At 52.8% G+C, this 24,995-nt stretch overlaps 2 protein-coding genes across 3 annotated transcripts; one reads left to right on the forward strand and one right to left on the reverse strand.

Moving 5' to 3' along the window:
• Positions 1–431: 431 nt before the first annotated feature.
• RNF112 (ring finger protein 112) lies at positions 432–5,210 on the reverse strand. Its single transcript, XM_049874685.1, has 14 exons — positions 5,128–5,210; positions 4,922–4,962; positions 3,822–4,107; positions 3,441–3,647; positions 3,181–3,309; positions 2,858–2,962; positions 2,425–2,475; positions 2,092–2,148; positions 1,927–2,001; positions 1,677–1,794; positions 1,369–1,538; positions 1,245–1,298; positions 1,002–1,076; positions 432–912 (listed from the first exon to the last, which is right to left on the reverse strand). The coding sequence occupies exons 1-14, from the start codon at positions 5,179–5,181 to the stop codon at positions 442–444; spliced, it is 1,893 nt and encodes a 630-aa protein (XP_049730642.1). The 5' UTR covers positions 5,182–5,210; the 3' UTR covers positions 432–441.
• Positions 5,211–21,540: 16,330 nt separating this feature from the next.
• On the forward strand, positions 21,541–24,886 carry MFAP4 (microfibril associated protein 4). Of its 2 annotated transcripts, none has more exons than XM_049874686.1 (6): positions 21,541–21,631; positions 22,087–22,165; positions 22,477–22,631; positions 23,151–23,247; positions 23,332–23,514; positions 23,861–24,886. In XM_049874686.1, exons 1-6 carry the CDS (start codon positions 21,590–21,592, stop codon positions 24,106–24,108), a joined length of 804 nt encoding a protein of 267 aa, XP_049730643.1. In that variant the 5' UTR covers positions 21,541–21,589; the 3' UTR covers positions 24,109–24,886. The 2 variants fall into 2 exon arrangements, with proteins under 2 accessions (XP_049730643.1, XP_049730644.1); XM_049874687.1 differs by lacking the exon at positions 21,541–21,631 and adding an exon at positions 21,714–21,790.
• The last annotated feature ends 109 nt before the right edge of the window (positions 24,887–24,995 follow it).

Consider the following 24,995-nt stretch of genomic DNA (forward strand, 5'->3'; position numbering starts at 1 on the left):
GCCCCCTACTCTTCCTGTCCTGCACCCTCTCATCCTCCTCCCTCTCCATGCACCCCACAGTGGCAGCCAGCCCAGTCTTCTCCTTCCCTTTCCTCCCTGAGCCCCTCGACACTGAGGTCACTTGAGCCAAGGGCAGGCTTCCAGGAAGGGAACACTTTGGCCTTCCTACAATACAAGCAAGCTGGGAGGGTGTGGCCTCACTGGTGGCAGGAACCGTGGGTCCAAGTGTATTTGGTAAGGATGGCAGATTAGCGGTCATCTACAAGCGGAGATGAGTCTCCACTCCCAAACGCTGCCTCCTGGCCAGGGAAACCTCCCCAGATTCCTGGAGCCATCCGGACTCTGGGCATTCAACAGGGTAGAGTGGTACATCTGGGCCCCTTGAAGCCCCTCCCTGCCACCCCCACATCTTTCCCTCCCTTTAACGCCTCCTGGGGCCTCCTACTCTTCCTGGAGAAGCGGCTCTTGATCCCCTTCCTGCACCCTCTCATTCTCCTCCTTCTCCATGCAGCCCATGGTGGCCGCCAGCCCAGCACCCACGCCGCCCCCCACCACAGCAGCCCCCGTGGCCCCCACCGCAGCTCCAGCCGCCACCATGCCAGCCTCTGCAGCCAGAGCTGCTGCTGCCATGCCTGCACCCACCACCCCACCCGCCAAGCCCATGAACCCAGCCCCCACAGCGCCCCCCACAGCCGCCAGGTGGCCACAGAACCGCATTGTATACGTGTCCATGAAGACCTTGGCCATGGCCTGCAGCTCCGCCTCCAAGGCTGCCAACGTCTGCGCTCTCCCTTGGCACAGTAAGGCCACACTGTGCCGAGCCAGGACAGCATCTCTCTGGGCAGAAAGCAGGTTCCGCATAGTATCAGGCAGCACGCGGAGGGCAGAGAATATGCGCTTGGTGGCCAAGTCCTGGGAATAGGGTTGAAAAGAATGGTCCCCAGTAGGAGACCCAGGTGCCCTCTCCCAGCATGGCCCACCTGGCTCCCATGCAGTCTCACTTGCTGCCTCACGAACTCCTCATACTCCTTCTTGGCAGCTTCCACTTGCCGTAGGTCATGCAGCTGGGCAGCCACCTGTCCATGAGAAAGCCAGGCTGCCGCCTTCCTTCCTTCTCAGCCAGACAGGCTCCTGCTCCTCTCCTCCACTCCCAGCGCAAACCGGCTTCTCCCAAGGCCTTGGCACAGCCCCTCCTGGCCCCAAGTCCTCTCTCCCAGCCCCACCATCCTCCTGTGAGTGCCTACCTCCTCCGGAGAGGTGAAGCTGGGTACCGTCCTCCCCATCCAACCTGAGAGGTTCTGCAGAGAGGGTGAAGGGGTCAGGGCGGCAGCAACAGCTGAGGGCTGAGGGGGAGGGATGTTTCCGCACCTTGATTTCCTGAGCTAACTGCTGCCCAGTGAGCAGGCATCTGTCCCCCCGGGCAATGGCTCGTCCCTCACTCCAGGGCCCCCGGCAGCGGCTCTTGGCATGCTGGGGGGCTGCACTCAGCACGTCCACAATGTAGGCATGAAGAAAGCTCCCAAAATCCTCCTCCGCGTCTGAGGAGGGGGAGAAGGGGCTGAGGAGTGATAAGCTCTGGGGGAAGAAGCTGGACACTGGGAGGGTGCTGGCCAGGGCTGCCAAGTGGAGCATCTGGGGAGCAGCACATGGAGGCCTTTGCTCCAGGGGATACTCACTGCTAGGACTTCCATGGCCTCTGTCCACCCACCGCCTCCCCGAAGAAGGCAGGAGGTAACAGCGAGCTTGTTTCCCTTGAAGCAGCTCCTGAAGCTTGGGGTATTTGCCTGACAACTTCTGAGAAGGGTTCAGAAATGCTTTGAGCCTCCTGTCCATAGGACCCCTCCCAGCCCTCTCCCCCAGTCTGCCCTGCCCACCAACACCCTCCCATCCCAGAAGCCAGGCACCCCCACTCTCTGCATCTCTCACCTGGATGATGTCACCCATGTACCCCGGCCCTGCCTTTTTGGGGCGGGATGAGTCGTGAACTAAGAGATCCAGATGCTGGGAGACAAGGGGAGAGAAGGGGTCCTAACACCAGCTGCTGGTGGTGTCTGGGTCTGGGGATGAGGACTCCAGAAAGGGGTGTCTCACCTGGATTGGTACCATCCCATAGTGCTTGCCCATCACCTCAGCCACGTGGACAAACATCTGGGGTGGGGCACAGGTAGTCACAGTGGGGCCACTTTGAGGACTATGGCACAACCCAGCCCTATACCCACTGTAGGGACTGAGCTTCCCATTTCCCAGCTCCAAGGTTCTCCTGCCTCTCCCCAGACCAGGCACCTTGAAGCTCGCCAACTCAGTTCATGTGGCATACAACCTAGGTCAGAACTGAAAGGGACCTCATCCACCCAGTCCAGTCCCCTGGCCCTATGGCCAGGGCAGGGGTGGGGTGGTGCCCCCCCAAATGAGATGTCTCCTAACCTCTAAGTGTTCCAGGTCTGTGTCCTTCAGCTCCTGGGAGGTGGTAAGGATCTGGAACCAAGGAAAGCGACAAGATAGAAGTGGGCCTAGAAAGGCAAAGTGAGACTGGGAAACCCAGGTGGGGAGGGAACCCCCAGGCAGTCTGGGGGCCTCAGAACACCGCAGAGACCCACAGTATGGCCTCCCAAACCTCAGGGTTGTGCTTGCCTTGAGGTACAGAAGGCAAGTTAAGGAAATAGGATCACGACCCTACAGACCTCAATTGCCCCAGGGACCTTTGGCCCATCCTTCAAACATCCATGCTCCCACCTTTACGGACTGGGAGCATCTTGCTCCTCGGCTTCACCACAAGCTGCAGGCAGACCTGGCTGAGATACCTGTCACAGCTGGAGGGGACCTGTAGGGGGCTGCCTGCACCCCGGGCCTATCCCACCTGGTAGGAGCTCAGCATGGCGGTGAGAGCACACAACTTGGTCCTGGTCTCTCTGCTCAGTTCAGGGCTCATGGCGCCCCCAGTGTCCACCAGGAACACAGCCACCTGTGGTGGGGAACCAACCAGGGGTCAGGCATGCCTTGTTCTTCCTCCACCTGGCCTCTGTCCCACTCCAGTTTTCTCATCCTCACCCCCAAGATTTCTTTCTTGACTGCCCTTCTCTTTGTCTATCTCTTTCACCCTGGCTCCTCCCGCCCCCACCACCACCACTCTCACCCACCCAGGTGCAGTCTTGGCCTCCTTCTGCCCTTTCTCCCCCTCACCTTCTTTCCTTCTTTCCCCAGCAGGAAGGGGCGGCTCCACATCCAGATGCCCCTGGTGAGGCTACTGGTCCCCCACCTGAGCCCTTGTGGGGGTCCCCCTCCTCTCAGCCAGCTACCCTTGCCAGACTCCTACAGGGGAAGAAGAGGCAACATTAGCTGGTCCATTCCTTGTCCCCATCTCCAGGGTCCCAGGCCCCTTTCCCTCCCAGAAGCCAAGCTGGGGCTCCCTCCCAGCCACCTCCTACCTCAGCCGCCCTTACCAGGCCCAGCAAGCCCTGGAGCAAGTGGTTGAGGAGGAAGGATTTCCCTGAGCGCTGCTCCCCTAGGACGGCAAGGAGGCAGACGGGAGTGTCCCTGGCCAGGGGGTGCTTCAGGCAGCGGTTTACGGCCCCCATCCTGAGGATGAGGCCCCCAGAGGCACTGATTCGCACCAGCAGCAGTGGCTCGGCCTTCACATCACACGTCTCCTGTGGGAGAGGAAGAAGGGTTCCCCGAGCACCCAGGGCTAGGAATCAGACCTCAGCCTAGAACTGTGTTCCCCACCCTGACACTCTAGAATAGGGCCAAAGCCACCCACCTCCTCTCAGATCAGACCCAGAGCCCTCTCTGCACCCCACCCGTGATAAGGCCTGGTCCTGGACCTGCAGCGCCGGGGGCAGCGGCTTCTGCGGCAGCAGCTTCATCTTCTCCCCCAGGCTGCGGAGGCCCTTCTTCGGCCTGCATGTCTTGCGGCACTCGGGGCAGCAGGGCGGCTGGCAGCCTGGGGTGCGGTGTGTGCTGAAGCACTGAACACAGAAGTCATGGCCACAGTCAAGCGAGACAGGCTCGTGCAGCCTCTCCAGGCAGATGGCACAGGCGGGAAGCTCCCAGGACCCTGTGGGCCGGGACACCAGGCCCAACTCCAACTTGGGGAACGGTGAGTGGGGCCTAGAGGACAGAGCAGGCCTTTGAAAGCAGGATTTCAGTGCAGGGGGCTCAGGCCAGGAATCTGGGGGGCAGGCTGATGGCTTGGGGTGGGGACCTGGTTCTGCTCTGCACTTCTTTGTGCTGCCTTTAGTTCCCTGGGGCCTCCAGAAACAGCTACTCCCAGAGGGGCCAAGCTTTGCCCACTCTTTACTGACTCACATCCCAGGACCTGGGGACCCCAGAGCGGGGGCAGCAGAGCAGTAACAGGTGTGACCAAGAACAAGAAAGCCTGGATCAAACCCTGGCTCTGCCATAGCTGGCTCTACAGCCTTGGTCAAGCTCCTTTGCCTCTCTTGGCCTCAGCTCCCTAATTTCTGAGTGGAGAGGTTATACCATCTGCTTCCTTGGGCCACTGGCACAAATGTTCACTGAAATCCCACTGCCTCCTGCTGCAAGGGTTCTCCCAGGAGCCGCTGACCTCCACTGGGCTCCCTAGGAGCGATGCCCCTACAGAATCCCAGCAGCAGCTTAAACGTGCCCCCTGCTGTGCGGATGGGAGGAGGGGATGTGGGCCCCCGTGCCCATCCCTCACTGGGCACATGACCCTGGTTCTTAGAAAATTCCTCCCACTCCTTCTCTGAGCTGGAATCTGCCTCCCAGCAACGTCTACCTGTTTTCCTGTCCCTCCTCCTCCACAGCCTTACAGATCCAGCCTCTGCCCCCGGGACAGCCTCCAGATGCTTGGCCACAGACCTCACACCCCCCAGCCAGCCATCCCCAGCTCTGACTGTCCAGGCTCCCTGCACCACCAAGCCCGGCAGGTCCTGCTACTTACGAACTATTGCTGGTGCCTCCCATGAAGCTCCATTTTCTCTCCTTGGAGAAAAAAAAAAATTAAAAAGACAGAGCAGAGTGCAGGCTGCTATCCTAATCCTGGTTTTCACTGGCCCCTCATCCTCCCTCCCAGAACCATTTCCTCATCCCCAGGTGGTCCATTCTCACCCCCAGCCTCTTTCCCCAGTCTCAGGTCTGAAGACTTGCCTGTTTGCCAAGCCGATGACAAAAGGAAATGACTGACAAGATGGGCCTCGGCATGGGAGACAGAGTGGGGAGAGGGTCTTGATGCAGAGGAGGATCCCCAAGAGACCTCCAACCAGCCAGCAAGGATGGCTTTTCTCCTGGAAGCGCTGTGGCGGGTGGAGCGTGGGGGCAGGGCTTGAAGACCAGTCTCCCCAGAGGAGCTGACTCCCTTTCTCCCTGACTCAGATTTGAGCTGGAAAATGAATGTAACAGTCAGGAGAGAGGGGGCTGCCTCTGGCCTCACCCCAGAGGGAGGAGACAAGGACTGCGGGTACCAGGGCTCCGGAGAAGGGAGGGACAGGGCCTGGCTCCGAATCCCTGGCAGAGGCTGGGCTGCAGGCAAGCCAAGGTGGTGGGTCGCCATGGAGACGAATCCCAGGAAAGATATGGAAGCGGGGGAAGGGGGAGGGGATAGAGAGAGAAGCAAAGACAGCAATATGAACTCGCAGGCGGGTGGAGGGGGGCTCCGGGTAGAACCATGGCTGGCACCACCCCTGCTGGCCAGCTGGGTTCTTCCGAGGCCACAGGGCAGAGGGCAAAGAGGAGAGGTGCTGGAGATGGGGAAGGGCACCCAGATGCCAGCAGGCCTAGAACTGGAGAGCTTCTCGTCCATTCAAGGGATAAATGTATACTGAGCACCTACTACATGCAGGGGTCTGTTGCCACCGCACTGCACAAGACCCCGGCCATCACCCACCCCAGAATCTCACTGGTGCCTTTCCCAGCCCTTCAGCTCATCCTCCCAGCTCCCGACATCGGCTACTTGTCCACTGGTGTCTTCCCTTCCAGCCACTTTCATCTGTAATGTGCGTGTGACAGGTGGCTCCTCTGGCCTTGAGCTTCTGACTGCCTGAGCTTCTCGTCTCCTCCATCCACTCCCCAGTGCACAGGCAGCCAACAGCCAGAATAAACCTCCTCTCCCAGCACAGCTGACCTCGTGCTGCCCAGCACCTTGATGGGTCCCTGCCACTGTCACATGGAGACCTGGCCTGGCATTCACCAGCTCCCACCAGCAGGCCAGGACTCTCCCCCACAGCCTCCCCCCTCGCCACATACCTCTCTGCAGCCCAACCTTTGCTCTGAGTTCCTTCTGCCTGGGATTCTATTCTTCCTCATCCGCCTGGGAGATCCCCCAAGGCCCAGCTCAGGCACCGTCTCTTCCTTGAGGCCTTCCTGCCTTGCCCCTGACTGGCTGTGATCTTTCCCTCATCCAGGTTTGGAGCTAGGATGATCTGGGCTTGAGTCCCACCCAACCCTTATGAGCTGTGTGGCCACAGTACTTTACTTCACCTCTGCACTCCATACCCTCATCTATAAAATGGAGATAAGAGTCCCCTCCGTAGAACAGGTACATAAAGGACTAGTGATGAGATGGGTTGGTACCTGGCTGGGAGACCCCAGGAGCTGGTGGGATTTGGCTCATCTCAGTCTCTCGCACTGGCTTACTGGAGGACCTGTTTGTGGAGTGGAATTAGGCAAGGAAGCAACGCCATCAGTTCTAACTCCTTCCTGTCCCCTGTCACGGCTGCAAAGCCTCACCCTCAGGAGGAGCAGGACGAGCGCCCACTGCTGTGCCTTGGGGCACAGAGGAGGTCAGGAGGGGAAGCATGGGCTGGCTCTGCACTCAAATTCCAACTCTGTACCTGGCAGGAAGATGTCCACTCTGAGCCTCACTTTTCTATCTCCAGGCAAAGATGAGGAAGGAGATCCAGGCAGTCAGCCTTGGTCTAGTAAGTGCCCTGGGGGCACAGCTGGGAACAAGATAGACAGACCCCTGCCCTCCCCAGGCCCCTTTCCTTGGGGGATGTGGAGCATCAGGCAGGGAATGCCGCTCTGTGATGTTGGGGGGATGCTGTCAAGGCTGTTCCCGTGAGCCAGGAGTCAGGGACACCTGTTCCAGGCCTAGCAAGCCACAGGTGCAGAAGCCCAGAGGCAAGAGGGGTTGACCCCTGCAGGAACTGAAGGAGTCCGGGTAGCAGGAACACCAAGGCCTGGATCTGCACAACATGGGGCCTCTGGCAACAGGGTCTTGGGGGGCTCCAGCTAGTGTGCCACACAAGTGTCACGTTCAAGACTGGTGTCATGCAAAATGATACTGCAGGGCCCCTTCCCACAGGTCCATCACCCCAGCCCACAGCAGACAGGCAAACCCATGGGGCTGCAGCTGCACACTGGGACGTGCCAGCACCTGGGGTAGGGTGGGTAGGCCCCGCTGAGGTTCTGACCTGTGGGTACAAGGGCCAACCCAGGGGATCCCAATCCTTCTTGAGCTCATGTTCAGTCCTGGGGTGAGGGTAGGCATCTTGGTGAGCTGGCTCCAAGCCCCCAGTGCATGCTCCATTTTTCCATTCGATCTCACTTACAAACTCAAAGGCAAAACAATTAAGAATTTCAAGGCGGTGACCTGAGAGCATTAAGCACAGGTGCACATGCATTGGTTGCAGGCCCTCAGGTGACACTCTGGACAGTGTGGGATGACAGATTAGAGGGTGGAGCTGAGGTGGAGAGGCTGGGAGGGGCTGTAGGGTTCACCCACACTGAGCCATGGCCCTGACAGCAGAGGGATGGCTGCTGAACACACCGCAGCAACAGACAGGAGCCACAGAGGCCAGTCCCTGAGCTCGTGGGGTTGGGCAGGAGATAGCAGATGCTAGACTCATCATCTCCTATCACCCAAATCAGAGCCTGGGCTTAGCTCCAGCCGGATCCTCCTCTTCGGTACCAACCACTTCCCACTTTTTCCCTCCATGCCCCTGGGTCTCAAGCATCCAGGCAGTCAGCCAGGAGGTTAAGAGATTTGGCCAGCTGGCCCCTTGGAGCAAACTTCCCTCTCGCAGACTCTACCCAGCTGGGCCTAGGCCTTGGAAGTGAGAGGCAGCCCCTCACAGCTGGTCTGATAGGCAGACAGCTAGACTGATAGGGTCAGGAGCAGGCCGCAGCCAGGTCTCTGCATACGGGCATCCATTAGCAAGCTGGCCTAGACATTCTTCTTGCAGGAAGCTTATGTGGGGCACTGGGCAGCACCAGGCTTTGTCACTGACAGACCTGGCTTCAAATTCTGGTTCTGCTGTGGGCCAAGTCACCTCCCTTGTCTTGATCTCAGTTTCTTCAGCGATAAAGCTGAAGGCAGTAATTCCTCCCTTGCAGAGTTATTGTGAGGTTTGCAGTAGATGCTCAATAAGTGACAGCTGTTAATCAGCCTTGGCGAAAAGCCTGGGCCACTCACCTCATCACACCTAGATCTGCCCCCACCTACCCACCCCAGGTGTCATCCCTGTCTTGCCTTGGCCCTCAGAACTCCAAGCCTCACCCCTTCTTCTTTGTCAGATAAAAAGGCAAGAGATTCCTGCAGAAGCAGGACTTTAGTGGGTAGATATGAGGACAGAGGCCCAAAAGATAAAGTACAGCTTTCAGTTAATTTTTATACTGACAGTAATAGTCATGCATGTTACCTGGGCTCCTTACTCTATGCTGAGTCCTTTATACAACAGACTCTCCATAGTCCTCCAAAGATGGCAATATTAGCTCCATTTTACAGTTGAGCAAATCAAGGATACCCAAGTGACTTATCCAACACCACTGGGCTACGAAACAACAGAGCTGGGATTCACAGCCAAGCCTCCATTTTCTATTCTCTCTATATATACACATGTGCACTCACACACAGTACTGCTTCTTCCCCTCTCAAACCCCTAGCCAACTGCTCCCCCTCAAACCCATAATCAAAGACTAGGCAAAGCTAAGACAACTCAGAAACTATGCCCTTAGCAATCCACAAGGGCATGTATGTTGATGAATGCTGAGTCACCGTGGCATGAGATTAGGTAAGGGGAAATTGACGGCTGACCTCAGAGGTCAGGAAAGACAATGCCCGACACTTGACTGTGCTTCTGCATTCTGAAAAATGAGTCTGGTGGGAGAAAGAGGAGCAGGGGTTACCCATCCAGATCACACAGGCCCAGGCTGCTCAAAACCCTGACTGATGGCCCCTGACTGCCAAAGTGGAGGGACTTGGTCAGCCAAGAGGCCTAAGCAAACTTGGGAGCAAGCCACTGAGCCCTGAGCCCAGACCACCACCACCTCGCACAGGCTAAGCCCCACAGGCCACCCCGCCATGGTCCGCCCCCACAGACCACAAGAAACAGAGAATGGTACCCATGAAGACCTCCTCTGCCACCCGCCAATCCATTCTCTACCTGGCAGCTAGCCTGACTTTTTAAATATATAAATGAATGTGTTTCTTCCAGGGCTAGAGAGCCCGCTAGGGCACTAGAAATATTTTATCTGGTGGTGGGTACTGAGTTATACAAATACGCAAAGTCCATCAGAAACCCTGGAGGTCAGAGGAAGAGGCGTAATATTAAAAAAACAGAAACAAAAAACCTCCAGGCCCAAATGGTTTCACTTGAGAATTCTACCAAAGATTTAAAGGAAAAAACACCAACTCTACACAATTATCTTCCAGAAAATAGAAATGGAGAGAACATTTACGAAGCAGGATTACCCTGTACTGTTGTTGTTGTTGTTGTTAGGTGCCGTTCAGTTGGCTCCAACTCACAGCGACCTTTATATGTAACAGAATGAAACGTTGCCCAGTCCTGCACCACTATATACTGAAACCCAACAAAGACACAACTAAAAAAGAAAAGTATGGAACAGTATCCCTCATGAATATAGATACAAAATCCTTAACAAAATATTAGCAAATAGAATTTAGCGACATATAAGAAAAATTATACACCATGACCAAGTGGGGTTTATTCCAAGGGGGCAAGACTGGTTCAATATTTGAAAATTAATCAATGTAATCTCCCAAATTGTCTGTCAGTTTGTCATCCTGTGGTGGCTTGCTTGTGATGCTGAAAGTTGTGCCCCCATTATTTCAAATACCAGCAGGGTCACCCATGGTGAACAGGTTTCAAGAGAGCTTCCAGACTGATACAGACTAGGAAAAAAGGTCTGACAACCTATTTCTGAAAATTAACCAGGGAAAACGCTAAGGATTAGTTGTTTGTTGTTGTTAGGTGCCATTGAGTAGGCTCAGACTCACAGTGACCCTATAGGACAAAATAGAACTGCCCCACAGGGTTTCCAAGGAGCAGCTGGTGGATTTTAACTGCCGAACTTTTGATTAGCAGCTGAGCTCTTAACCACTATACCATCAGGGCTCTAATTACAGTTAGTAATTATAATTAGTTTATAATTACACAAATCAAAGTTCTTCCTTCACCTACAAGGCCCTGCAGAATCGTCTCCCATCCTCTCTTTGAGCTCTTCTACTACTTTCCCACTTTGTCCACTCTGCCCCAGCCACCCTGGCCAGCTCATTGTCCCTCAAACATTAGCATACTCCCACCTCAGGGCTTTTGCACATACTGTTTCCTTTGCTTGGACTGTTCTTTCCCCAGATAGCCTCATGGCTCTCTCCCTTACATCCTTTAGATCTTTATTCCAAGGGTTGGCAAACTATAGCCCAAATCAGCCCGCCGCCTGATTTTGAAAATGAAGTTTTATTGGAACACAGCCACACCCATTCATTTATGCGTTGTCTGTGGACACATTACGGGGAAAGATAAATCGCTAGAAAAGGGCATCATGTTTGGTAAAGTAGAGGGTCAGCGAAAATGAGGGAAACCCATGATGGGATGGATTGACACAATAGCCACATCAATGGACTCAAACATACATTGAATGATCATGAAGATGGCATGAGACCAGGCGATATTTCATTCTGTTATACATGAGGTCACCAGGAGTTCGAGAGCAACTAACAACATCAATATAGCTGCTTTTGCATTAAAACAGCAGAGTTGAATAGTTGTGACAGAGACAGTATCGCCAGCTATGACTCCTGAGCCCCTTCCATGGCACTGCTTCTTCCTTCTTCTTGTGGCCCCAGACTTTAGGCTCTTCCTTCCAGCAGGCGCTGGCATCTAGCCAGAGGGCACTGTGGGGCACTGTGGGGTAATGCCACAGGAGAAGTACTGAGTGTACTCCATGGGCCTATGAAATGCCCAGCCCCTGCATCCTCAGAGCCTCCTCCACCCTCCGTGGGCTGTAGGCCCTTGAGTGGCCCTCCCCGCCATTCCCAGGTCTCCTTCCAGCTGTGTCCTCACTATGTTTGGCCTGGCTCCTACACATGTCCTAGCCAGTGGAACAAGGACTTGATATTTTCTTTTCCTGTGGGGTCAGAAATCTCCAGGGGCTCCCAAGAATGTGGGAGAGAAACAGGCTTTCAGCTCAAAGCCTGGTCCTTCTACCTTGCTGAGCTTCAGTTTCCTCATTTATAAAATGCAGAAGATGTGCCCATAACCAGAAACCATTTAGAATAAGATAAAGTATAGAAATAATCTGGGGGTTTAAACCTGATTGATTCGTCACTCATGTTTATGTCCTCTTCCTTCCAAAACTCACTCAAAAGACAGTAAGGAAATATAAAAAGTTGTAAATCCTCAAGGAGCATTGTCCTGCCAATTTCTGTGTTTTGTTTGTTTGTTTATTTGTTTGTTTGTTGTGTCAAAAAAACAAACCCTAATTTGGTAATGCTACCTTCCCTCAGAGCCAACAGAGAGAGAAAGCCTTCTCCTAAAAAAACAAAACCAACCCTAAATTCAGATTTCTAGCCTCCTAAACTGTGAGAAAACATATTTCTGTTTGTTAAAGGCATTCACTTTGGTATTTCTGTTATAGCAGCACTAGATAACTAAGACAATCGTTAAAGAAAGGAAGATATGTATTCATAAAACAAACAAAAACTACATACCATTAAAAAGGAGAAACTGTTCAATTGTACACTTTACAGTGGCTGAATTTTATGGTATGTAAATTATACCCCAATAAAAATAAAAATGGAGCAATTGGAAAATAAAAATAATATGGTAGCTAATTTTTTAAGTGAACAGAAGTACTGGAAGTCAAGGAAGTGCTCCAGAAATTAGAAACAAAAACACAGAGATGGATAATGGCAGCGAAAAGATTAAAAAAGATCAATCTGGGACGTCTAACATGTGATAAATAAAATTATCAGAAAGAGAAGAGAGAAAACGGAGAACAAACAGCCAAAAAAAAATAATAGATAAAAAGACAAAAACATTCCCAGAACTGAGAGATACAGGTCTCCAGCTTGGAAGGGTCTACCAGGTGAAGTGGCACAAGGAAATTCAGAAGACCCACCCAAGGATCTTTCAAACATCAGGGTTGGGGACTGTTTTTCAATAACAGGCCTTTTAGTACCAGTTTTTTTCCAACTACATATATGTATTAAATTGATTTTTTTTTTAATTTTTAATCTGTACGTTTTCTCCCAAGTATGCAACATTTCACATGTTTTTTAAAAACACCTAAATTACATAAATCTCAGTAGTAAGTAGGGGAAAGGTCATATCTCAAGATATCCTAACCCCAAAGGCCTTTGGGATTGAGCTCAAATGTCCTCACTAGGTATTAAATGTCCTCCCTATCTCCTCCCCGCCCCTTCTCTGGGCCACACCCTGAGCTCCATCAACTGAACTTGTACCAAACTACAAAAAAAAAAGTAACAAGAGACACCAAATCTCTCCTGATTGGCCCTTTTTTTAGAGAAGGAAAATATAAGGCGTGTGAGGGAGCGTTTTCTCTACCCCAAAACTCTGTGTTTGGCCTTGGATCCTGGGCCAGCCGTCACCATCCCCTCAGAATGGCCTGCTCTAAGCACCCTATTAAAAACGGCAACCCTCACCCCGAGAGCCTTCCCTGGCTTATTCACAATACTTACAACTTCTTTTTTCTCTTTAGCTCTATGAGGGCCAAAAATTATGTCTGTCTTGCTCACTGTTGCATATACAGTAGTTAAAGAGGGACTGGTGCATAGTGGCACAGTTGTTAAGCGCTACAGCTGTTAACCAAAAAGGTCAGCAGTTCGAACCCACCAGCCACTCCTTGGAAACCACATGGGGTAGTTCTACTCTGTCCCGTAGGGTTGCTATGAGTCTGAATTGACTCAAAGGCACACAAGAACACCAACAGAGGAAGAAAAAGGAGCCCTGGGGGCGCAAACAGTTAAGAGTTCTGGCTGCTAACTCAAAGACTGGTGGTTTGAACCCACCCAGCAGCTCCACAGGACAAAGACCTGCCTCCATAAAGATTGCAGCCAAGAAAACCCCATGGGGCAGTTCTACTCTGTCACATGGAGTTGCTATGAGTCATAATCGACTCGATGACACACAACAGAGGAAGAAATCAACGAATGAGTGAATGAATGAATGAAAGCTTCCAACCAAAAGAACCAAAGAAATAGAGAAAGGAACTCTTCCTTCTGCCCTCCCCTTCCCCAACCAGGGAAGATTTAAAAATTTTCCTTCCTTGTAAGCTGAATGCCCAGTGCATTCCACCCTGATTCTATCACGACTTTCCAATAAGGATACATTCTCTCAGAAATGGAAATGCTTGGTCAAAGGGTATTAGGAATTCCCTTTTTCAGTCCTGTAAACCCCTTGACACTCACAAATCACCACCGAAATAATTTTTCCCCTTTCTCTTTGGGGTGGGGGCAGAAGATAAAATTAAAGAGCTGTTAAGCAAGATCTGTGCATCCCTTCCCAGGAGATGGATCATGGACATCAAAATAGTCAAAAACAACATGGAATGCTTGCAAAATTCCTGCAAGAAGCTGCTCTGGGTCCAGAAATGACACTCTTGCTGGGCTCCCACGTCTGTTCCAGAACAAGAGATCCACCCACAGTACCAGCCTCGTGTGAGCAATGAGCTACGGCTAGAGGCAGTAATAAAAGGGGTCAAAATCCCAGCCCTATTTGAAGCAGCAACCTGTTATGTTCTGGGTTTCAGGCAAATGCCTCTTAGTCAGCCACTTCCCAGAGCAAGTGGCCCATGCTCACTTGGGATGGAATAGAGGGGTATCCTGGAATGCTCAGACCTTCAAAACAATCCCACCTTTACCAGGGGCTAAACATGAAATATGGGAACATTGGTGGTTCAGTGGTAGAATTCTCATCTTCCATGAGGGAGACCCTGGTTCGATTCCTCTCCAGTGTACCTCATGCAGCCACCACCTGTCTCTCAGTGGAGGCTTGTGTTGCTAGAGTGCTGAACAGGCTTCAGTGCAGCTTCCAGACTAACATCGACTAGGAAGAAAGGCCTGGCGATCTACTACCAAAATGAGCCAATGAAAACCCTATGGATCACAATACCCTATCCACAGCCAATCGTGGGGATGACACAGGACGGGGCAGCACTTCAATCTGTTGTGTACAGGCTTGCCATGAGTCAGGGACAAACTGGACAGCAGCTAACAACAAAGCACAGCATGGAGGATACGAGAACGTTTCCGCATGTTATCTTAGGTAGAGAATGAAGGGTTGGCATGCCCTTAAACTGGAATCTGTCTATTGGTGTCTAGAAACATCCACCTTGTTGGTTTATTTAGTAGACTAGACTCAGTAGAGTACAACCAGGATATAATCTAATTCCCACCCACCCCATTGCTGCTTTGGAATGCCCACTGGCTTGCTGTCTTCTGCCCCGGTGAGCATGTCAGGCAGCCCCACAGCCTTTCTGGCTCCTCTCCAGATGGTAAAGGGGCCAGTCTGGTCTGTCAAAGCTTTACTCCTGCACTGATTTAAATCATCTCTACCTGGGTCAGGCCTTACCTGCAGCTCAGACCCAGCAGAGGGGGGAATGGAGGTTGTCTGCTTCTTCACTCTCCTTGCTCTGATTCCTCCCACAGCGTGTCCCCGTTGTTGGTACAGGTGGAGGACAATAAGCAGGCTGTCTGCTGTTCTCTCTACCACAATGCCCTGTCGTGATGGCTAGTCGAATGTTGGGCTCTTTGGGGCCATTTGTGGATTCTTCCGTCCTGTACTATCCTCTACCCACTTACCCTGTGCTCTGTCAGTTCCTGCCCTCCGGCTTTCTCAGTCAGGATGGGGGCTCATCCCAGTTGTCAGTCCTTTCAGGACCCCCTCTCCTGACTACTCCACAGTGCTCACTTGGTCCCAGGGGACGCCACACAGCCTCATCCCACCATTATTGTACAGGCCTATCTTAGTTATCTTAAAGAAAAAAAAAAAACCATTGCTGTCGAGTCAATTCCGACTCATAGCAACCCTATGGGACAGAGTAGAACTACCCACAGAGTTTCCGAGGAGCAGCTGATGGATTCGAACTGCCAACCTTTTGGTTACTAGCTGAACTCTTTACCACAGTACCACCAGGGTTCTGTCTTAGTTATCTAGAGCTACTAAAACAAAAATACCCCAAGTGGACAGTTTTAATAAACAGAAATTAATTTTCTTAGAGTGTAGGAGGCTACCCACTGCCATCAAGTTGATTAGAGCATCGGTTCTAGAGGAAGGTTTTCTCTCTAGTTGGCTCTGGAGGAAGGTCTTTGTCTCTTCAGCTTCTGTTTCCTGGTTCCTTGAAGGTCTCCATGTGTTTTGGCATCAGTCTTCCCCCATTTCTCCTCTGCCTGCTTGTTTAATCTCTTTTGTATCTCAGAAGAGATTAACTCAAGATACACCCTACACTAATTCTGTCATATTAACATAACAAAGACAACTTATTCCTAAATGGGATTATAACCACAGGCATGGAGTTTAGGATTTACTACATATATTTGGGGGGGACATAATTCAATTCATAACAAGGTCACTCCCCTCTCACCCTCTCTCCCCATACTTCCACCAGGCAGCTCCCACCAGCCTCCTACCTGCGTAACTCCAGGGGAGACACAGTTCCTATGCCTGTCTTCCAAGTAATTCTCTCCCAACCCACTGCAGGAGCAGCCTCCGGGAACGGGCCCATTGGCTTCTGCAACTCAGTCTCATCTCTCCTACCCATGTTCACAGTAGTTTTCTCAGAGTCCCCTCACTTGGCTGGGTTGAGGGATACAAACCCTCCCCCCGGTGCTCTCTTACCACAAGTGCTTCTAAAACTCCCTCCTTAGCCCTCTAGACTTCTCCTCCTCAGCTGAAGGTGACTGAGGGTTGACAACCACAGGAGTCCTGCTGAGAGGCAGCTGACACCCACAGAGAGAACATGGGGGGCTTGTCTTCAGCCACTGTCCAAGCCAACAGAATATGTTCCATTTGACCAAAGTAAGATCTTGTATCAGTTAGGGTCCTGGCAGGAAACAAAAGGCAGGCTCAGCTGGTTTTTGGGGTTTTTTTTTTTAAGAGAATTCAGTGAAGAGAGTTACTTATCTATGGGCATTAAGGAAACCAGCTGAGGTGCTGAGGCACCCTGGGACTAACAACAGTGGGAGCCATTACCATCCTAGGCCTGAAGGGTAAGGGAAGGAAATAGTGTTACCAGAGCCGATGATGGGGTTATGGCAAGAGGTGTAGTGGGGCAGGTGGGGAGGGGCACAACCACTGCCAAAACCCCAGTGCCAACACCAGATAGGGCCGAGGGAAGAAATACTCCCATCTTTCTCTTCTCCCAGCCTCTGACCTCCTGCCCGTGCCTCCTATTGGCCAAATCCAACCAGAAGCCAGAGGCCATGGAGCCTGTTGATGCCCTCCACATAGGGCAGCCTCTTGGGCACTGATCAGGGCAGGAAAGTGGACAGTGGACCAGAGAAGGCTGAGACCAACCAGCACATGCCTGAGCCAAGGGCTTGGACAAGGCTCTAACACAAAAGGTGTGTGCTTCCCTTGTAAGGCTTTTGAAGTGTCTTGCCACACTGACACCCAGGACACATAGTGGTCATCTGAATGAATTTAGCCATCTGGGTTTTACAACCAAACCAAAAAACCAAACCCACTGCCTTGGACTCATAGTAACCCTATAGGACAGAGTAGAACTGCCCCATACGGTTGCCAAGGAGCACCTGGTGGATTTGAACTGTGGACCTTTTGGTTAGCAGTGGTAGCTCTTAACCACTATCTCACCAGGGTTTCCAACATCGTGGTCTAAATAATGCAAAGATATTGTAGATGATATTTACACAGGTCATTTTGCATGCCCTGTATCCTCTTTCCAATCAGACACAGTGCAGGGGAGGGGTTGCTGGAACCAGGGGCCTATTAGGAAACAGATAACAACACTCCCATTAGAACAATTTGAGTTGCATTTAATAAAAGGACTATTTAGAAAGCAGCAAGCAGCAGATGGTGCCTGTCTCCAGGCATTATACCAGAGTTGCTACCACACTTCAACCAGAAGGGGCCAGATGAGGAAGCAGTTACTCAAACTGAGAGAAAGGGCTGTGTGGAGAGGGCCACCCAACAGGACCTGGGCCCTCCCATCGAGGAGCAGGCCAGCCTGAAGGGATTCAGCAAGGAGGGAAAAAAACGCCCTGACTTCACTTTCCCTGCCTCCACTCTCCTCCTTGGCTGAACCCAATCGGAAGTTACAGGGCAAGGAAGCCCGTAGCTGGGGCCCAAATGGGTCAGTTTCCTGGAACACAGAGCAGAGTGGAGAAAGGTGGAAGGGAGAGGCAAACAAAAGATGCCCAGCACACTCCCCTTGCCAAGAAAACCAGTTGCTGTCAAGTCGATTCTGATTCTTGGAGACTCCGGGTGTGTCAGAGGAGAGCTGTGGTCCATAGGGTTCTCGACAGCTGATTTTTCAGAAGTAGATCGCCAGGCTTTTCTTCCGAGGTGTCTCTGAGTGGACTTAAACCACTAACCTTTCAGTTAATAGCCGAGCACATTGACCATTAACACCACCCAGGGACTCCTCCCCTTACCAAAAAGGTGGGCAAAATGCTCCCTCCCTGGAACTTGAATCTTGAACAGAGTCATGGGCCTACCCATCTGAGCACTGTCCCCTGGCCAGACTCTACCTACTCTAAGACCACCACTGAGGGTCTGCTTCCCAGGCTCCAGGTGCAGCCTTAGCTCCCACCTCTCCCCAAGTCCAAGTTCCACAGCTCCCAGCAGTTCTCAGAATTCTCTGAAGCCTCCCAACAAAGTCAGCCAGAGTCAGCCTGTTGCTGGCAATAAAAGGACATGGTTATAAGCATCTTCCCGCACTTCAGTCAGAGTTCTTCATCAAAAGATAACAGGTGGAGCAAAGCGGTCACTGTGAGGGTTGGGAACCAAGCCATCATCAACATGACTCAGGGTTGGCCCAGTGAGGACACTGCAGCCCTGCCCACGACCACAGACAGCAACACTAAGCTCATAACATCACCACCAACAAGCCAAAGACCTAAAGCCCAGATGCCACTGGTAGTACCACACCTCACCACCCCGACCCAACCAAGAATGGATTCTCTGTGGTCTTTCTTCTCAAATCACCAGCTCCCAATATGAAGCCCAGCATAGACCAGATAAAATGGGGTCATGTCCATCAACCCAAGTGCATGGAAACCTGGGAAAATGAGAAGCAGCATTCCAGTTAGAAGGAAAGCCACCAAACAGGAGAAGAGGTTTTCCATGCAGGACAGCCAACCCAGTGTTTACTAAGTACCCCATTGCCACTGAGTCCATTCTGACACATAGTGACCCTATAGGACAGAGTAAAACTGCCCCACAGGGTTTCCAAGGAGCAGCTGGTGGATATGAACTACCGGACTCTTTGGTTAGCAGCCAAGCTCTTTACCACGGTGCCACCAGGCTCCGATTACTCAGTCATGCCTGTATATAATACACGTCACCTTTTTAACACACTTCAGATAGTATCGTCAACAAGGGTTACTGACTCCTGGTATGTATCATCAGGTTTCTTTCCCAAACTAATTCCCAACCATACCCAGCAACCAAAACTACCTGTTCTGCTGCACCCACACATATTATCAATTTTTTAAGAAATTAATTTAATAGGCAAAATATGATACTTCATGGCTTTGATTGCCTTTTTTGATTCCTATGTTTATTACTTGCATTTCTTCTCCAAAAATCTTTGATACTTTTTACAATTTGTTTTGATGACTGGTTTTCCATTATTTTCCCTTCTGTGGCCTTGTGCTAAAATTAGCTGGCATTTGCCAAAAGGGAAATGTAATAGGATTAGGATCAGCGGCATGTATCAGGGAAAAATCAACAGAAGCTTAAACTAGATACAAGTTTTGTTTCCAGAGAAGTTTCTTTCTCTTTCACATAAAAGAAGTATCAAGAAGGGCAGCCCGGCAGGGAAGGTGGCCCAGCTCCACAAAATCATAGGGACCCAGCTCCTCCATGTTCCACTCTCCCCATCTCCATGAGGCCCTCCTCTTTACTATCCATGGTAGCGGCTGGAGCTCCAGCAGCAGAACAGAGGGGGGGATAACGAGGACTGGCCCCCTACCTTCACACTTCTGCTCACATCTCACTGGCTAAACTTTAGCCATGTAACCTCACCTAGCTATGAGGGAGGCACTGAGCACAGCTAAAAACCAGGATCCTTAACTGCTCAGGACTAACGCAAAAATGGATACTGGGAGGCAGTTACCTGTCTCTTCCCCAAATGAGGATACCAATCATGTGAAGGTCATCTGTTCATACAGAACAATCATGACGTTTATGACGACGATGATGATCACTAATATTTACTAAAGAGTTACTGCTTGTGAGCACTGTTCTCGGCACTGGACACCTATTACTTGATCCTTACCAGATCCCTATGAAGCAGACACTATCCTTGTCCTCATTTTTTACGGAGGAGGAAACTGACACACGGGGGTGAGACAACTTGAAAAAGGTCACACGGCTAATAGGTGGCAGAACCTGGATTTGAACCCAGGCACCCTGGCTCCAGAACCCCCAGATAGGACACAACTATGAACAATGACAACTCTTACCAACAACCCAACAATTACAGAACCAAATCCAAGAGGCCGACTGGGGTTCTCCCAAGGGGCTTATGGATTTAGGAGTGGGGAAAGAGGCCCTGAGCCAAAGCTGCTTTCTTACTTGATATCTCTGAGTATTTGTTCTTACATCCAATAAACGTCCTTTCATAACACAAACTACACTTGTAATAATCATTTAAAGCCACTTCTTGAGGGCAGATAATGTATCCCCAGCAGCTAGCAGAACACACAGCACACAGTAGGTGGCAATGGTGGTTCAGTGGTAGAATTCTTACTTTCCATGCACGTTTGAGTCCCATTCAATGCACCTTATGCGCTGCTACCACCCATCTGTCAGTGGAGGCTTGCGCATTGCTGTCATGCTGTACAGGCTTCAGCGGAGCTGCCAGGCTGAGATGGACTAGGAAGAAAGGCCTGGCGAGCAACTTCTGAAAATCAGCCGGTGAAAACCCTGTGGATCACAACGGCCTGATCTGCAACCAATCACGCAAATGGTCCAAGACAAGGCAGTGTTTCCATCTGTTATGCATGGGGTCTCCATGTGGTGGGGGTCAACCTGACAGCAGCTAAGAGGTGTTCAAAACTATGTGTTCAGTAGGTGCATGTGTTTATTGTACCTACTCTGTGCAGGCTCTGTGGTGGGTGCTGAGTATGCAGAGATGAGGAGTAGACCCTGCTCACTGGCTCTCACCCAGGCAGAAGACAGACAAGCGGGCCACACAGGGGCAGCGTAGGCAAAGGCACAGAGACTTCAGTGGCGAGAAGTCTGGGGAGGCTAGAGTCAAGGGGAGTAAGAGATACTGGCTGGAGCCAGACTTGAAATTCTTCTCAAGTCCAAGGTGAGAAACAGCCTCAGCCACTGAAGGTTTAGAACAGGGGGTGGCATGCTCAGAGCAGCCATCCAGAAAGCTCCTTCTGATGCAAGATGGACAGAAGGGAGAGACCAGCAGAGAAAACCATGAAGAGGCTGCAACAGTAAGTACCCCTGGTAAGGGGAGACAGGGCTCCAATGATGGCTGGGGCAGAGAAGAGACCTGGGGCTGCAGGCTCAATGGGGGGTTTCAGGGCTGAGAGGGAGAGCGTGGGAGGGTGGGGAAGAAGTGAGGGGTATGGAAGAAGGGGTAAGGAGAAACAAAAGAGGCCCTGTGCTTGTAGGGAGGGGGAGAGCAGGGAGCCAGCGACAGATGCCAGGGAACTCTGTGGGAGGGGAAAGGAGGGGCTGAGGAGGCCAGAGAGGGAAGGGGCCAGAAAGACAGCTGGGGCCTGGCTTGAGCTGGGGCAGACAGAGGGCTGGCCACCCGAACACTTGTGCTCACAGCTCAGCAATGTCTCCGCCCTGCCAGGAGACTGCCTGGTTCCTGCTGCCTCCCCCACAGCCCAGCCAAGTCCCATCAGGAGCTCTGAAGCTCCCCCAGAGCAGCCTCCACCCCCCTCACCATTACCCCTAGGCCTCCCTGCACCAAATGGCTAATGAAACACAGGCCACGGGAGGGGAGGAAATAAGCAGACGTGTGGGGGGAGGGACATCAGGAAGCTGGGACAGGGCTGGAGCCAACTGGGAGGGGCCCACAGGTTGGGGGTGGGGGGTGTGGGGTGGGGGGTGGGGGTGAGTGTGTGGAGACAAGAGATCCAGGGCACAGTCTAAGCCAGCAGAGAGTGAACGTCTGCTGAGCTCTGCCTCTGACAGGCCTAATGAGACGCAGGTGGTCCCCTGGCCCCGGCCCCACTCACAGTGTAAGCTGATGCCAGTTCAGTGTCGGGGGAGGGGGAGAGGGGCTCTGCAGCCACAGGGCGGGGCTGGGGAGGCTGGCCAGGGCCCAGCACATAACTCTGGGCAGTTGCAGTCTGGGCTGCAGACACCCAGCCGCCCTGCAGTGAACGGACAGGATGACGGTACGGGGGCCCCGGGTGGGGGCTCCCATGGCACCGGGGCTAAGCCCACTCCAGGGGCAGAACACCCTTGACCAAAAGGGGGTTATGAAGGGACAGAGGGTCCCTTGTTCCAGGATAGGCACTTGAGTCATGAGGGTGCTAAGCCTGCTCAAGAGTGGGGTTACTTGGCAGGAGGAAAGGGGTTGAAGGGCAGGCAGAGGGATTCCAGCAGGGCTGGGATATGTGATGGGGATAAAAACAAGGAAAGCAGGGGTCTCCAGCTTGAGGGCTGCACTGACCCTGCTCTCCCCTCGCAGGCCCTCCTGGCCCTGCCGCTGCTGCTTCTCCTCTCTACTACCCGCTGCGCCTCCCAAGTCTCCGGGATCCGGGGAGATGGTAAGCAGCCCCACATTCACAAATGCAGCAGGCGAGTGGGCTGGGCGAGGAGTGGCTATTCCAAGCCACCATTCCTGGGGGTCAGGCCTCAGAGTTGAGCGTCAGCTCCCCAGGACTCTCTCTGGTCCCTCCTCTCTAAAATGGGACAGGTGGACGAAAAGATCTCTGAGGGTTCCCCTTCTTGAGATTTCTTGTGACACAGTACCCCACCCCAGGAGACTGAGGCAGACCGCTGGGTGCTGACCAAACGGTATTGCCCTAGTCCCTCTCTTCACTATTCTCATGCATCCTCCCTGCCCCACCCCCACCAGCTCTGGAGAAGGCTTGCCTTCAGCAGCCCCTGGACTGTGACGACATCTACGCCCAGGGCTACCAGACAGACGGTGTGTACCTTATCTACCCCTCTGGCCCCAGTGTACCCGTGCCTGTCTTCTGTGACATGACCACTGAGGGCGGAAAGTGGACGGTAAGTGGCGGGGGCGGGGGGGGGGGAGTTGAGGCCATGCAGCTGGTTCCAACAAACCTCGGCTTAGCCCCAGCTGTGTGACTCTGAGCTTCCTTTTTGAACCTGTCTCTTCATCTGTAAAATGGAGATAATAGTTTGTCAACAGCCAACACAAATTGAGCGCTGAAGGTGGGTTAATGCATTTGATCCTCAAGAAAAAATCTCAGGAGGAGGCCCAGAGAGGTAATTTGTCCAAGGCCACACAGCCAATACCAGTTTCACACCCAGGTGTGTGAACTCTTGAATGCACCCTCTAAACCCCTTCCCATGCTGCCTCTCAAGAGAATGAGTGTAAGGAGCCCGGCTGGGCTGCTACTCTGGCTGCTCACTGTGGTCGATGCCAGTATACACCTTGTTCTAGGCCCCTGACTCCATCCTTCAACACTTGTTTCAGCATTATAAGGTCCACGGCCAGGGCAGGGCGAGGTCCCTGCCCACTGGACACTCCATTGGCCCAGTCGCCTGTTCTCTCCGCTCTAGATTTTCCAGAAGCGATTCAATGGTTCGGTGAGTTTCTTCCGGGGCTGGAACGACTACAAGCGGGGCTTCGGCCGTGCAGATGGAGAGTACTGGCTGGGTAAGCCGGGGCAGGCTGCGGGGGTTGGAGGGCTGCCCAGAGCGCCAGGTCCTTGCTGACCAACTGCCACCTCTCCCCGCCCAGGGCTAGAGAACCTTCACCTCCTGACACTGAAGCAGAAGTACGAGCTACGCGTGGACTTAGAGGACTTCGAGAACAACACAGCCTTTGCCAAGTACCTCGAATTCTCCATCTCACCCAACGCAGTCAGCGCTGAGGAGGATGGCTACACTCTCTATGTGGCAGGCTTCGAGGACGGCGGGGCAGGTATCACCCTCCTGTCAGCCTAAGGAGGGGCTAAGGGGGAAAAGGGAAGCAGGGGTTGGCACTGCCCAGTAAGTCCCTTACCCTTTTCAAGCCCCTCTTGGGCTTAGAAGAACTCCTCCCTGGGGAGAAGTGTGCCTGGCTTTGCTCCAGGGCCCCTGTAGAAGAGCAGCTGTTTCTCTTCACTGCAGAAGTACATCTACCTGACATGTGGCTCAGGGAGGTGCCCCCATCCCGCCAGGCTGCCATGTGATGTCTCCAATGGTGTCACACATTACTGCAGTCGCCCCTCTCCCTGCCAGCTCGGAGCTCAGCTCTCCACCTCAGCTGCTCCATGCCTTCCCCACAGGTGACTCCCTGTCCTACCACAGTGGCCAGAAGTTCTCTACCTTCGACCGGGACCAGGACCTCTTTGTGCAGAACTGCGCGGCCCTCTCCTCAGGGGCCTTCTGGTTCCGCAGCTGCCACTTCGCCAACCTCAATGGCTTCTACCTGGGTGGCTCCCACCTCTCCTATGCCAATGGCATCAACTGGGCTCAGTGGAAGGGCTTCTACTACTCCCTCAAGCGCACTGAGATGAAAATCCGCCGGGCTTGAGGGCTGGCTCCCACAGACCCCACCCCTCCCTTTGCCCCACTCCCAGAGCCATTGCCATGTTGATTATTCTGCTCCTAGCCCCAACTTCCTTTGCCATGGCTGATCCCCTCCCATACTCAGGGCATCTGGCTCCAAGCCATGCCTCTGCTCTTCTACCTTTTGGCTGCACAGCCAGCAGCTTCCCAAGCCTTCTCTAAGGCCCAGCTGTTCCAGCCTAGACCTGGATGGGCTCCATAGACTCATACCTGCCTCTGCCCTGTCCCAACAGATAAGAGCCAGAAGCCACTCTCCAGATGTTTGCGTTCCCCTTCAGCCAGCTTTCTTACTGCAGACTCCTCCATCTGGGCCACCCTGGATGCCAGACTGAGCCGGCACGGTCAGACCAGTGCCCACAGTGTGTGCCAGGCCACCTGCGTGTGGCCACCACTGCCACACTCAAGACTCCCTCTGGCTGTTTTAAGACTATCTCCAAGCTCTGGCCTCCCTTCCACAACTTAGGCCCCTGTGGTAAGCACCACAGCTGTCAACCCCATTTCACTATCATAGTCAGCTTCCTCCACCTGCCTGTCCCAACTCCCGAAGCCCAATGCCAAAACTGTATTTCACCAGAGTTACTGCATGCTACCCTGAAACAACCACTATAGTTAGGTAGGCATAGATATGAGGTGCCCCGCCCCAGCCCAGGTCGAGATGTGGCCATGTAAAGGAGCAGAGACAATCTCTGTGGGGATGGGAGAAGGAAGCGGGGGGACTCAATAAACCTGCAAGACGTGAATGAACTGGCTTTGGCTGTTGTGCTCTCAAATGCGTTTGCTTAGAGACCTGACTCCTCCTTGCTCTTCTACTGACCTCTTACTACGTCCTGCCCCAACTACAAAAATGACATC

Source organism: Elephas maximus, chromosome 2 (assembly GCF_024166365.1).
Source record: "Elephas maximus indicus isolate mEleMax1 chromosome 2, mEleMax1 primary haplotype, whole genome shotgun sequence".
Taxonomy (NCBI): Eukaryota; Metazoa; Chordata; class Mammalia; order Proboscidea; family Elephantidae; genus Elephas; species Elephas maximus.